At 34.6% G+C, this 14,928-nt stretch overlaps 3 protein-coding genes across 3 annotated transcripts; 1 reads left to right on the forward strand and 2 right to left on the reverse strand.

Moving 5' to 3' along the window:
- Window positions 1–48: 48 nt before the first annotated feature.
- Window positions 49–2,497, forward strand: LOC125843595 (uncharacterized). The gene is made up of 2 exons (XM_049522731.1): window positions 49–162; window positions 1,405–2,497. The coding sequence occupies exon 2, from the start codon at window positions 1,457–1,459 to the stop codon at window positions 2,072–2,074; it is 618 nt and encodes a 205-aa protein (XP_049378688.1). The 5' UTR covers window positions 49–162; window positions 1,405–1,456; the 3' UTR covers window positions 2,075–2,497.
- A 433-nt stretch (window positions 2,498–2,930) lies between these two features.
- On the reverse strand, window positions 2,931–5,386 carry LOC125843593 (glucan endo-1,3-beta-glucosidase 14-like). The gene is made up of 3 exons (XM_049522729.1): window positions 5,271–5,386; window positions 3,608–4,626; window positions 2,931–3,122 (listed from the first exon to the last, which is right to left on the reverse strand). Exons 1-3 carry the CDS (start codon window positions 5,317–5,319, stop codon window positions 3,039–3,041), a joined length of 1,152 nt encoding a protein of 383 aa, XP_049378686.1. The 5' UTR covers window positions 5,320–5,386; the 3' UTR covers window positions 2,931–3,038.
- Window positions 5,387–6,158: 772 nt separating this feature from the next.
- On the reverse strand, window positions 6,159–12,732 carry LOC125843594 (uncharacterized). The gene is made up of 3 exons (XM_049522730.1): window positions 12,439–12,732; window positions 7,507–7,834; window positions 6,159–6,708 (listed from the first exon to the last, which is right to left on the reverse strand). The coding sequence occupies exons 1-3, from the start codon at window positions 12,587–12,589 to the stop codon at window positions 6,504–6,506; spliced, it is 684 nt and encodes a 227-aa protein (XP_049378687.1). The 5' UTR covers window positions 12,590–12,732; the 3' UTR covers window positions 6,159–6,503.
- Window positions 12,733–14,928: the final 2,196 nt, after the last annotated feature.

The following is a 14,928-nucleotide window of genomic DNA, read 5'->3' on the forward strand; positions in this document are numbered from 1 at the left end:
TGGGCTTCTCTACCCCTATTAGAATTGGGCTCTTTGAGCCCAATTTGCTTACCCACAGCCCAAAGTTCCATTTTCCAAAACGAAGCCTAGGCTTTAGAGTTCACATCTCAGTCGCCCGCTGCCGCTGCCGCCGCCGCTCGCCGTGGTCCTCGCCGTACTCAGGTGAGCTTCATCATTTTTCTTTAATCTTTTGTTTTTTTTTCATGAGAAATGAATTGAATCAATTTATGCTTAAATATGTTGTGTCAATTGGTTAAGGATCTGGTGCTCTTTGTCTCCGCGTTTGGGTGTGATTTGGTGGTAAATTGGTATGTACACTGTTTATTATTGTAAGAAGTTTTAGAGTTGTGCATTAGCATATACAGTTATGCACTTGCTAGCTTTTTTCTTTTGATAATTATGGTGTCCGGGCAATGCCAAACACTATGAGAGAGTTGATGTTCAGTTCAGAGAGTGTGAGAGGAAGGAGAAGAGGAAGGGCTTGGAATATGATTTCACTTGTGTGAGTGTGGGTTGGTTGGAGAGAGAAATAGGAGAGCGTTTGAAGGTGTAGAGTCGAGTTTTTCTCAATCGAGGAGTAGTCTCTGTTCTCTTGTTTTCTTTTGGTGCTCATAGAAAGTCCCTTGTTGTATAGACAATTGGGTGGAGTTTGTAGAGAATCACATCTTTTTGTAAATTCTCCACCTTTTGGTATATCTCTGGTATATGGCCGTTGTGGTCATGTTTATGGATGAAAATATTTTTACTTGATCAAAAACAAATTATGGTGTCAGGTTCAGGTTACGTGTCCATCGACTAATTCAACGGGACCTGCTAACCTCACACCAGTAACTCTGTCAAAATCTAGTGTTTTGTCTTCGATAGGAATTGAACTGAGGCACTTGTCTTGCTTCTCATTCATATCTGAAACTTTTTATTTATTCTTTCTTATTGTAAGTGTTGTCACTACATAATTTGGAAGTGGAATTAGAGCTTCCATCATCTTCTTCTTCTTGATATATATTCTAATATTTATGAAAGCATTGGAGTTTTGCATAATATATACACTTGTACACTTGCTTCTCATTCACACCTGAAACTTTTTTATTCATCTTTATGATCCCAAGTGCTGTCACTACATTATTTAGAAATGGAGTTAGAGTTCTTGTCATCTTGCACCGTCATGATTGGTGTTGAATGTCGAGTCTGCTGTGAGAGGCGCTTAAAGGTTGTTAAGACATTAGACCGAGGGGTGAACCTACAGGGGAGGGGAGAGGTTGCTTCCTAAAAAGAACTTGGTTTGGCTCGCCTTTAGAAACCAAACAAAGAGCGTTTGGAGTACCATTTTATTTTATACTATATCCAGAAGATGCGGATTTTTTTTAGATTACATGATCTTACAGTTGCGTTTTGGTTTTTTTGCAGGTTGTTGATTGATCTTTCAGAGGGATCAGTAGATGGTTACTAGAATTCAGAAATGAGTTTGATGATTTCGCGACTGAGGCAGCATTTGCCTGCTGTACTCTTCAAACAATCTGTTCGATCCAATGTGGCTGACTCCTATTTTGTTACCTCAACTATTTTTACTCGACACTTCTCTCAGCAAGTAGAGATTAACCAGAGAAAGCTTCCAGCAGATTATGATCCTGTGACTTTTGATCCTACTGAGCATCGTAGTCCTCCATCAGAAAGGGTATGGAGGCTCGTTGATGAAGTATCAGGACTTACCCTGGTCGAAGTTACAGAAGTGTCTTCGATTATTATGAAGAGGTTGGGCATGACAGAGCAACCAACGGTTGGAGTTATGAAGGCAGGGGCTGCTGAATTGGGAGCAGCTATGAAGGGACCAGAAGCAGCTAAGGAGGAAAAGAAACCGGAGAAAACTGTTTTTGAACTTAAACTGGAGTCATACGAGTCAGCTCAAAAGATAAAGATAATCAAAGAGGTCCACAGTTCTACTGATTTGGGACTCAAGGAAGTGAAGGACTTAGTCGAGAAGACTCCTGCTGTTTTCAAGAAGGGAGTATCAAAGGAAGAAGCCGAACAAATAACTGACAAGATGAAAGCTGTTGGAGCAAAAGTTGTTATGGAATGATAATTATTTGGTTTGATATCGAGTTCTTGGTTATTCTATGTTGCCTTGGTCCTTCCACCAACTGCACGAATCTCAAGATGGCGAAGACTCAACCCTCTTCGAGAAAAAGAAGAATGGATGAGGCCATCGAAGATCCGGACAAGATATGCACCTCTTCAAGAATGATGAAAAACAAATCCATCAACTTTCATATGGTATTTTGGCCTGAACTCCTCGATACTCAATCAAATCCTCTCTTTTGATGACTAAATGCGTTTCTATAGTCCCATATTTAATAATGCCCATATTTTTTGAAACTAAATTATGCTTCATTAGGCTATTATACAATTTTGTAGTCTATATGTGTTCCTTATGCAGAACCTTTGATTATATATAGTTAATAGAAAGGCTAATAGATCATTTTCATGACAGATTATCTGTTAGTATTGTAAACTGCATTTTGTGTTTGTATTTTGGTGTGCGTTGAGTACAGAGAACTGGTAATTGTACCCAATTCATAAACAAACAGGACGGACAAGTGACGATTAGCCGAGGGGCCCTTGGGCCTAAGGAAATAGATTGTAGTTGGGTACAAATAGATCGGAACGAGTAGGCATGGTACAGCAGAAGTCCATGGGTTGACACGTGGTTGCAGCTTTGGGCTGGTGATTGACAATTGATTAAATTGCATTTCTCGGTCTTTGAGTCTAGTTCGTCGCACAATTATATTTTAGTCTCGTATGCATACACTGTATGCTGGCTATAATTATATTTTATTACCATATGCTATTATTAGCCAATTAAGTTTTAAAGCAAAAAAATAAATAAATTGATATCCAATAATCTAATCAACGAAAAATAGCAAATTAAATTTAAATGCAACTATTTTATACAAATTGGGGACAACAATTTCTTCCAATATTTAAAAATAATAACTAAGAATATGTGGATCAATTCACAAATATAATTTTCTTGAAAGTCATAATTACATAAAAAGAACCAGAATTATAGTACATGCCACAATAATTAAAGATTGAGAACTCCAAAACCGCCCTTGTAGTACAAAATCCTGAGAAAAAAAATAAAAATAAATATAATTACATAAAAATAATAATAGAGAAAAATAAATTCAATGTTAAAGAATCTTAAAAGATTAAATTAAAGATCAAGTTTTAATCCTGAATCCATCCTTGTTCCGAATTAGTCAGGAACAAAGCAATTATTTGAAGTTTCCGAATTTTACACTACCATAAAAAAATATTCAGATTCGAGCATTAAGAATGAAGAAACTCCTGGTATTATCGCTTTACTAGACCCTATAGGCCTATACACCGCGAACTAGAATGAGAGACAAATTGAGCTCATATACTACGGGCTCAACTGAATCAGTATTTTTTAACATAGAATCTATAATTTGATGAGTCTACTAAGTTCAATATCAAGAACCCTACGAAAGATTGAAGATCAAATTCAAATCTTGAATCCATCTCTAATCCGAATTAGTCAGGTCAGTAAATTTCGAATACCGAATGAAAAAAGAAGTTGAAGACATACCTTTGATGATGTAGAAGACACAAGTCCTTTAAATCCAATATCATAAGCAATACTTCCGTCAGCTTTAAATAATCCAAAGTTTCTCTCAGAAGTTGGGCCAGGCTTCAAATTCTCATTAAACAAAGCAAAAACATAGCCTTTTGCCATCATTTTGGGCCTATAAGGTGTACCTTTCTTCTTCATTAACCTTTTATGCAAATTAAAATTATACGTCCTGGCGTTCTTAGGGTCCGCACCTGCTTCATTATCATCCCCTTTAGATGCCCAACCGGTCTCCGATACGATAACTTGCATTTTCGTATACCCTAATTTCTCTAATGCAACATATGTTGCATCAACCATTGCATCAAACATGTTGTCATAATGCAACTTAGTCTTAGGATCAACAATCCCTTTATTTGGTTGAAATAAAGCATAGTTTATATCAATATGAGAAGGGTCAAATTTATAGGCTAAAAATGGATATGCATTTATGTACAAAGGTGAGCCCACTCTATTGAAAAAATGTAACAATGGGCCTAAATATGGCATCATACTTTCTTTAAATGTACCATTTGAAGGAGGATATGTACTACTAAAAATTGCCTCGGAATGTGGGGTCGAAACCTCGATGGTATTGGTCAATCCTAACCTCCTGAGAGCGCGGTATACACTTCTAACCGCAGGTACTAGTGCTTCTGATATACTTGTATCACCACCTAGTATCTCATTTCCAACCGCGATACCTCTAATTGAGGTACCAGGGAGGTATGGTTGTAGGTTAACTTGTATCCATTCGAGGGCTATTGACCCATTTAGGCTAACGTCTTTTAGTAACTCATTAGGTAGACAAACTGAGATTTCGATTCCAGAACCACTAAAGGCTCTTAGAACTCTAGAATCCGCGTCGTAGATTCTTATGTTCTTGATCTTGTTCATCCTTAAAAGTCTTAAGACATCTTCAGGTGCTGGGATGTTGTCTGAAATTTTTCCATAATTTATACCATATGTGCCTGTCATTGCATGTACAACTATTGAACCTGTCCAACAACAACAAGAAAGATAGTAAAAGGGGGAATTGGTTAAAAATAACATATACTAGACGAAATATCTTAATTTTATCATCCAATATCGTGTTGTACATATCGTTGACCTTAACGAAGCTCCAATTTGAAGTATAACATAGGGTAAATTTGGACCTTTTCTTGGAAATATTCTGACACGTGGAATTCATTCGGTCTATACTGGAACTTTGTTAAAGTCAATGAAAAGTATGAGAACATGTAAGGGTATGAATGACAAAAAGTTTAACCGATGGTAAGAATTTTTAAAAATTGTACAGTAAAAAGGTAAAATTAAGCAAACTTCCATTTACAAGGAAAATCATTGGAGATAAAATCTAGAAACTGAATTAATTTCTCATCATCATAAACTGGAAATATGTATAAAAATCAACTAATTTGACTCCCAATATACACATAAAAAAACACAATCATTGTTGCAACACTATATATTGTGTATATTATCAAGAGAAAAAAAGCACAAAGCATCCCGTATCAGCAGTGTTCGAGAAAGGGCCGCACCCTAATGCAAATACTTAGTGATTGCTTTCACAACTCGAACCTATAGACTCTCGAAGAAATTTCAAATAATCAAGAATGATTAAGTTGTTAAAAAAACATACCACTAAAGAGAAGAAGGAAGCATATGAAGATGAATGATGAATTGGCCATAATCTTGAGAGGATTAATAATAAGTGAATGTTTATAAATGGCTAATATTAATTTCTTATTTGCTAGGTTTGTAATATTATTAGTAGTAGTAACATAGAAATGGAACCAATATACACAAAAAAACCAAACAAAGATTCCAAACCTTAGTTTAAAGATGAAGGGCATGAGCAAGGCAAGTTATGGTTTTCTTTGGAATATACCAAACAAAAAAACATTTTTGGTTTTTCTAAGGTATTAGAATTTATTCCTACCTTTTGCATTCAGCCTTTCCTTATACCTCGTGTGGGCCCTTTTTTTTGTTTTCTGTTTGGTGTTAGATACCTGATTTTGGATCTGAATAAACCAGATTTCCGTCAGGAGTCTCATTATTTGGACAAAATGCTGCCTACCAAAGACGATTTCATTTACATGATCAAATTCAAAACTTTTTTATCAAGGATAAAGTAATATCATCCATCACGACTTTCCGTGGTGGATCCTTTTCACTATTAAAGCTCAATAACCTTTTTGTTTATTTGAGCTTTGTGCTTCCATAAGATAAAAGTTTTTTTTTAAAATGATAAATTTCGAGCCAGATTACATGTACTTTAATTATTTTATTTACTATCTCAACCATTATAGCTACCAAATAACTCGATCTACCAAAGTTTTGACAGCTGAAAAAAATAATCAGCAACCTACTAACATGTAGATTTTTCATCTACATAATTTTAATTTATTCATCCTTCATTATTATTTTTTGAGAATATGTATGATCAAAAGGGAAAATATTCGAAGTGTCACCCTGTATTAATTACTAGATCAAAAAATAAAATTTAAAAAGAAAATAGAAAAACTAATAAATGAAGCAAAATGCCACACTAAAAATTGTTAGAACAGAATAGTCATAAACTTGAGCACGCATTAATTGCACAACTTGAACAAAAAAAAGGTGTATTTGTACATTGCTTTTCTTGAGGTAAACGAAAAAAAATGGGGAAATCGGGGGAAGGCCGTACACCAAGGGGGTGTAACGTAGGTAGCCTACCCTAACGCAAGCATTAGTGGCTGATTCCACCGCTCATACCCATGACCTATAACAAATTTACCGTTGCTCCAAGGCTCCCCTTTCTTTCCTTTAAGGTAAATATGCACTAGAATACTATGCTTCAGGAAACAGATTTGTTGGCTGAAGAATGATCCTCTTATAGCACAATGAGTTTTCTGTGCACATGACCTCCTGCAGAACCTCCTTCGTGATCGTGATCGTGAAAGATAAGGGTCAAAATACCAACCAAACTTAGCACTGAACCGACGAGGAGCTTGTCATAACGTTCCACCCAGTGGAACTTCAGTTGACTTGCACCGTAAAATGATAGAGCCACCAGTGAGGTCATCACAGTTATGGTGCTGCAAGTGAAGTATCAATTTGTGTCAAGCATCCAGAAATTCAGATAAATCAAAACAAGTCCAGCAATGAGCTGGTAGTGACAAATCTAATGAGTTTTGTGGGCATTTCGTCGATGGAGCTACATAGAAAAAGTCTGTCTCATGAGAAAAATTTAGATATCAAGAAATACAACTAGCGTGGACGGGTTCCATTCATTGTAAGAAAGTTCACTACAGCAGCCTGGAATGAAGTAGTTCCATATCTAAAATTCAAACAGAGGTACTATTAGAAAGTTTACCAACTCTTACAGCAGATTGACCCGAATGAATGTTACAGTTGGACGAAGGATGAAGGAGAAACATAAAATAATAGCACCCCCGCAAATAAAGAGAAGCACAGCTACTCGGGTATGAACAAGATCTAGTCGTCACTTCTCACAGTCCATGACATCAAATACTAGTCAATGTTGTGCATTAAAATAAGTTTCTAGAGCTTTAAACAATACTCACAAAGTAACTTCAGTAAGATACAAAAGCCACAGGAATTAAAAAGGACCAGGGATCTCTAAAACTTTATATTATTTCAAGAAAGTAGATGGCTCACTCCATACACGCCCTTGAGGCTACCGCCATGGCGCCATCTAAACCCACTACTTCATCCCACCCCCTTGTTCCATATCTTTTTCTCTAATAACACCAAGTGGTTTGCTTCTATTCCTTTTCTCAAGAGTAACCTACGTTTTCCCAAAAGAAAATGCAATAAAAAGAGTATGTAATCCACTTAAATACAAAGTAAAGTGAAATTTAGAAGCAAAGTACCTGAATAACAGAACTATGATGGCAAGCACCATCATGGAGGATGAGTTTCCAACAGCAAGAAACACAGGGAGCGTGGTTGCACAAGGAGACAATGCAGGAACAAGGACAAGCCCTGCTACGGCCATTTTCTCCATTGGTTGATTGTGCGAATGGCTGTGACCACCCTTTCCACAAAGAAACAAGATGATATAACTACCACCAAGGACTATAAGCAAAAGGGAAGCCAGTTTGTGCACTGATTCCTCGCCAGCAATTGTGTTTGTAATGGTTATTGCTGTTATGCCTAGAATCGAAGTGGATATTACATGTAATACTGCTCCAAATGCAGCTGTCACAAGAGTAGTCAGATTAGAATCACATGCAGGAATTTAAATCCAGGCACTTTAACCGAATTTTAGTGCTTTTGAGGTACTCACTCCATTCGCAAAGAGTACTTAATTTAGTGTCTAATTGACTAATCTTAAGTTGATTTCAGATGATAACACTTTTTTCTGGAAAAACCTATACAACGGAAAGTACATGAAGTGGTACCAACACAAATTTCAGAAATTAAAATTTCAAGAAAATATTTGAGAAAATTGCGTCCAAAAATGACATTGTAACTACGTCAAATAATCAAACAGTTAGGAGTAGGACGAAAGGACTAAGGAGCATAAAACTCTAGAATTAATTCAAATGCTTTTAGTATTAGAGAAAAATGCACTTTGAGTGGAGAGATTATCTCCATAAATTCAATCATTTCAAAATAAAATAAGAAAAGTATCTAATACTAAGACACAACCTAGATTAACAGGGCAGAAGGTTGACCTAAACACAGATCTCTATATCAGATAGAGCTCAAATTTATGAATATATATACTATTTTGTGGTTAAATGAGAAAGGACAATATTGATCATTTACAAAGGTCTTGTGAATTTTTATGACATGAATATGTTTGTCCACATAGTGTTTTAAACCTAAGAAGCAGCTTATTACACTTGAAAAATAAAGAACAAACACTAGCTATGATTCACAAGAAATTATGAGTACCAAAAACCAACACAAGAAAAACATCCAACCTGATCAAGAAAAGCTAAGCACACCTGCTTAAAAACAACATAATATTAGAGAAAATTTTCACAGCCCCATTCCTAGATTGGAGTTATGTAACTTACTAACTTATAGTTATGATTTGCATCAACAACTAAATCAATTCTACATTCCTTGATTGAAGTTATATACATATTTTAATATGAAAAAAAGGAATGAATGTAAACAAAATTTGGACCATTTCACAATTTGTGCATGTCATTTGCACAGGGCCATGCTAATCTTCCTTGATTTGAAGTTATATTTTGTTTGCAACAACTAACCTTCACCTTTTTTTAGATAGAAAGGAAAGTATTGTGAAAGAGAGAAATTTAAGCAACATAATAGGAAACAAACATGGAGTATGGAATTCCTCTCAAAATAATAGGATAATTGAGTAATTCTCACTCTATCGGAGGTTATGGGAGGATATGCTTACATGGTTTGGCGTCACTTGGGTAATGCCAAGATGCGTGAAGGAGTTGATATACAGTTGGAAGAATGGAGCTAGGAGAAAAAGGCACAAGACGTGGAATGTTACTCTAGTCCTCTTGCTTTTTTTGAAATTGGTAACATTTGTATTTCATATAGTACTTAGGTAGTACTGAAAAACCATATTTACAAAAGCTGAAAGGAAGTATAATCTATCCAAAAACTGAACCAAATCTAAATAGATCCTAAAACATCTATGATTGACTCAATTTCATTGGAGTAGACATTTGTACATCAAAAGCAAATCAACAAAATACAGTTAAGCTTTACTTCCTGCAGGTTGTTGTTCCTATTCTCAAAACATCTATCGTTTCTCTCCCTCCATATAGTCCACCAAATACTAGCAGGGATCATCCTATCCTCCATCTTTCTCTGTTTGTAGCCCCAACTCCAGCCGTCTCCCAACAGAATAGAGTCTCGGCAATCTTGCTAGGCATACACCAAATACTAGTCCTCTTGCTTTAATGTGGGTCGTTTGGAAAGAGAGAAATAAAAAATCTTTTGAAGGGTTGGAGATGAGCTTTGCTCAACTGAGGAGTAGTCTCCGCTCCCTTATTTTCTTTTGGTGCACCATGAACTCCTAACTTCCTATTTGTTTAGAGGATTGGGTGTCTTTTGGAGAGAACCATAGTTCGTAGGTTCCTCATTTTTTGGATATGTCTCTTGTATACGACCAAGTTGCCTTGTTATAATCAATGAAAACCTTACTTGATCAAAAAAAAAAAAAAACTGCCCATTGATAAGTCTTGAAAGAAGACCCTATTGATCTAACAACTGGAAAAAAATCATCTGATTTCTTGATTTTAATGACCATAAATGTCTAAAGAACAAGTACAAGGACAAATTTCTAATTTAATGGAAGTCCCATCATAGGAAGGCTGAAGCTCTATTTGAATGTCTTATTTTATCTTTTTGATACGTCTATCAAAATATCTTGATTCTTACACGCATCCAAGCCTTAGAAAAGGATGCCAATTAAACCTCAAGCGCCCCTCCACCTTTCTTATGATGCGGCTAGAAAGTTCATACTTTTTTATAACACTAGTATCCGGAGTCAGCTTGCACACANTTGATATGTCTTTTGTATACAACCAAGTTGCGTTGTTATAATCAATGAAAACCTTACTTGTTAAAAAAAATAAAAATCAGCCCATTGATATGTCTTGAGAGAAAGACCATATTGATCTAACAACCGGAAAGAATCATCTAATTTCTTGATTTAATGACCATAAATGTCTAAGAACAAGTATGAGGACCAATTTCTAATTTAATGGAAGTCACGTCATAGGAATGCTGAAGCTCTATTTGAAATTTTGAATGTCTTATTTTATCTTTTTGATACGTCTATCAAAATATCTTGATTCTTACACGCATCCAAGCCTTAGAAAAGGATGCCAATTAAACCTCAAGCGCCCCTCCACCTTTCTTATGATGCGGCTAGAAAGTTCATACTTTTTTATAACACTAGTATCCGGAGTCAGCTTGCACACACCTCTACCATTCCGCCATATACTTGTTACCTCCCAGCAGCACAAGATAAGTCTATCCACCAAGGCTTGGGCATATGTTAAAAATCACATAATACTTTGTGTCTGTTGGGATGTGAAATCTAATCTACTGTGATATTTACCCACTTTATTGATCCCTAAGCCACACCCTTGAGTGCTACTGGAAAGTGCATATTTTGAAGAGCAGACTTCATTTATTCAACTATCAACTTCGCGAAAAGAAGGGCTGTTTTCCATTACTAAGCCTTATTTTAAGTCTTTCCTCACCAACAATCTTTTCAAGTCACTAGATTTTGCCACAATTAAGGGGAATAACTTCGAAGCTGCATCATATGGAAAAATACTAACAAGATATCGGAAAATTCAGCTATATTGGAAAGTCACTCTTCTATCAAAGGCAAGAGGCGCTATATCTCCATAATATGGGGAATATGATACTGATAAAACACGCTTCTCTATCCCTACCTTCAGATAAATATTTGGATTTTAGTATATGATATCTCCATATAATAGCCTTCATTTTCATGATAATCACGTACCTGAGTCTCTTTTAGTGCCCAATGAGTTGCATTTCGTTTTTTCTTCTGATAGCTTATCAGTTAGGACCAAATCTTCTCCCTATAAAGTCCTGATTTTCTTTTTCTCAGAAACTGCACATATTGGATATTGGGCTGCTTCTGAATAATTCAGCAAGCTTAATAAACTAGATCGTACCAGTGTGCTTCAAAGAGGATAACAAAAAATGGAGAGAGATGCAACCTTTTTATCTAGCCAGAAGGAATCATCACTATGACACTACAAAAACTCAGGTCTAATCCTTTGGCTATTTATCAGCTAAGGAGCTTAAATCACTTTCCTGTCCAAAGTTCAAGTTTTTCATTTATGCATCCAAATAAGTGAGAATCTATATTTCCATTTATGTTTGAAAATCCCACAATGATGCTCAGGCAAATCCCCAGACCCGAAATCACCAAATCAATCATCAGAAGACAGTAACCAAAGCAGCTAACACAACTTATCTGTATAAAAGGTCGAGGTGCAGTATCTACATTTTGTGCTCATGCAGTCCTATAAACAAATCCCACAAAAAATAAACTAAGCAAGCAATAACACCATTGCAGCATCAAGATTTAATAATGCATCAAAATCAAGACTTTATCAATTTCTTCTCCATTTCAACACCTAATTCCTGGAACCCAAATCTTCAACATCTAAAGAAAAATCGCTCAGAAAATGTAAAAGTAAAAGAACAAGACAGTAGTTACTAACTAACAAGAAGGACACACAAGAGAGTAGTTTGCCATTTATGTCTCAAAATGCCACTATGACGCCCAGGCAAATTCCCAAACCCAAAGTCACCAAAGTAATCATCAGAACACAGCAACCAAAGCAGGTAACACAACTTATCAATACAAAAGGTCTAGATGCAAATTCCCCCAGCTTGATTGCAGAAAAGCTCCAAACTATCATAAAGTTAGTGAAAAATGCTGTAAAAATGATCTCATCTGTATCTATATTTTGTGCTTATATGATCATCTAAACAAACCCCACAAAACTAGAAAATCTTAGTAGCTCAGTTGGTTGGCTACCTGAACTTCCACCTCATTTGATTTCCCACCTCGTAATCCCCTTCCCCAGCCCCTACCCACAACTTTGAAAAAACAAAAAAATAAACTAAGCAAGCAATAGAACACCCATACCAACATCAAGATCTAAGAATCCATCAAAATCAAAACTTTATCAATTTCCTCTTCATTTCATCACCTAATTCCAAGTACCCAAATCACATATCTTCAAGATCTACAACAAAATCGTATAGAAAAGTGCAAAAACAGAAAAAATAAGAGTGGGTAGGGTACTAACTGACAAGAAGTGTACGAGAGAGAGTCCATTTCTGAGCACGGCCAACAATGGAGAAAGGCAACCAATGTGTAGGTATGAAGGAATGTAAGAGTGATACAGTCGCAATTCCTCCGATTGTGGAAAGATCTTCTGCTGTAAACCCACTTTCCATTTCGCAAATTCAACAACACCCAACTCAAAATCTTGGATTATTTTGAAGATCCCACACTTCACCAGTGAGGTTTGTTCTACATTTCTGAAGTGCTTTAATGGAGGAAAAAAGTTGGGATTTTTCTTTTTTCGGATGAGCTGTCTTTTTCTTTAGTCTAAAATGTGCAATTAGGTTCCTCATCTTTTACTAGTTTTGATTTTAGTCACCCTTCTATGCATGGCAAATCTCAACTTCTATTACGCCGCTCGGTGATGGTCTAGAGCATCGTGTTTATCTTCTGATTAATTGTATACATATTATTTTTAGTTGTTATTATGTGTTAATTAGTATATTTAGGTGATCACACTATGTTACTGACGTTATTGTTCTTTGCATGTTTGGTTTGCATGACTTTTCTATTTGTTGTCATGTTTTCTTTAATATTGTTTTTCTTTTTCATTATCTATTTTGATTTGCTTCACTTAAATCAAGAGTCTTCCGAAAATAACATCTCCATGTGTAAGATCTGCGTACACTTTATTCTCTCCAAATCTCACTTTATGGGATTTTTCACCAGATATGTTGTTGTTTCCCACCGCGTTAAAGATATATACTCCTGTTCAAGACAATTTTATTGACATGTCTCAAGACCTCAGATCAACTTCCACTTACAAAAAAAGTTGATACGACACATTTTTCAACACTAGCATTCCTCGATATTCTTTGATCGTCAATAAAATATTCACAATAAACCTTGTATTATATATTTTATCTATATTAATTTATGGGAAGGTCTTATTATTTGAAGTGACATACATGGTATCATAGAGAATAATCCATTCCTTCGAAAAGGAGCTTGGTCCAGCTCTATGATACCAATACGATATATATCATATATTTACTTCGTAGATAGCATATTAATTATATTCTTTTGAAGAAAAAAAACACTCTTCATTCTTTTGTGATATTCATATGGGATTATATCATGTATTGTCAAGATATGTTAGATAACTAGTTTATTCTTTAAAAAAAAACTACTTTTTATTTTTCTATAATAGCCACATAATATATATTATATATTGACATGATATCATAGAGAATTGATTCATTCCTTTGAAAATAGGCAATCCCCTCTGAGACCAATCTAATATAGATCATATACTAAACACCTCTCATAGAGAACATGTTCATTCCTTGAAAAAAAAAAATTATATTATAAAAAAAAAAATTACACTTAGTATTAATATTTTAATTTTTATATCATTTTTAACAAGTTTTACTTGTGAAAAATAGAATGATAATTTAGATATAAATTTTGTTTTTATTTACAAAAGAAAAAAAGTTATACAAATATTTTCTATTAATTTAAATTTTAACAAATAAGCTCGTAACTTTAGTATTTTTATTATTTAATTCTTGTTGTAATCTAATTATTTAAATTTTGTATTTTTATTAGTATGAAAATAATTTGCTAATATTTGTATCTTTGTACTTTATTTTTGTCTTTAAAAGGAAAAGGGGGGGGGGGGNAGAAAAATACAAAAATAGAGGATAGAAAAAAGGAGGAAAAAGAAATAAACTATTGATAAAAATCACTAAAAAAAGGATATACCTAATTCAAGGTTAATCGGACGCTTGCAAAGTAAAATCAGATGCTAAATAATAAGTGAATATTTTATGTAAATTCTTTGAGCTTTTGTGGATAAATACCTTATATGTGAGTGAATTTAGATAAACATTTTACCTTAGTCAGTGTAGTTTTTTTTCTTAATAATAAGTGAACTTAATTTTAAATAAATTGAATTTTCTCATATATAATATTGCTCCATTTAACTTCATAATGTTTGTATTATTAGAATTCATAATATGTACATCGATTAATTTTGTGGTAGTTGTTAATTTACAGCAACTCACATCTTTCAACAAGATTTGAGATTGTTAACATGCATGAACAAGCTTACACGCGTGAAATTACTCGTGTATTTAATCAGAAAAAACAACAAAAGCAGTTGGCAGAAAAGGACAAAAACAGCTGGCGAAAAATAAACAAAAGCCGCTGAGAAAAGGACATACCTAATTTTCGATAATAAGTTAATCTTAAACCAAATAAGTTAGTTTCCCCATATGTAATATCGATCCATCAAATCTTATGTTATATGTGTGGTAACTGGTAAGGATTCATCATAAATTGATTAATTTTGTGTTAGTTGTTAATTTATCATGACTCATATTTTTAAACAAGATTTGAGATTGTTAACATGAGCAAAGCTTGCACAAGCGAAATTCGCTTTTTATTTAATCAAATAACATACCATGAAATTTCATTAAGTGAGATTTGAAGAAAATAGAGTATGCGTAAA

Source organism: Solanum stenotomum, chromosome 11 (genome assembly GCF_019186545.1).
Source record: "Solanum stenotomum isolate F172 chromosome 11, ASM1918654v1, whole genome shotgun sequence".
NCBI lineage: Eukaryota > Viridiplantae > Streptophyta > Magnoliopsida > Solanales > Solanaceae > Solanum > Solanum stenotomum.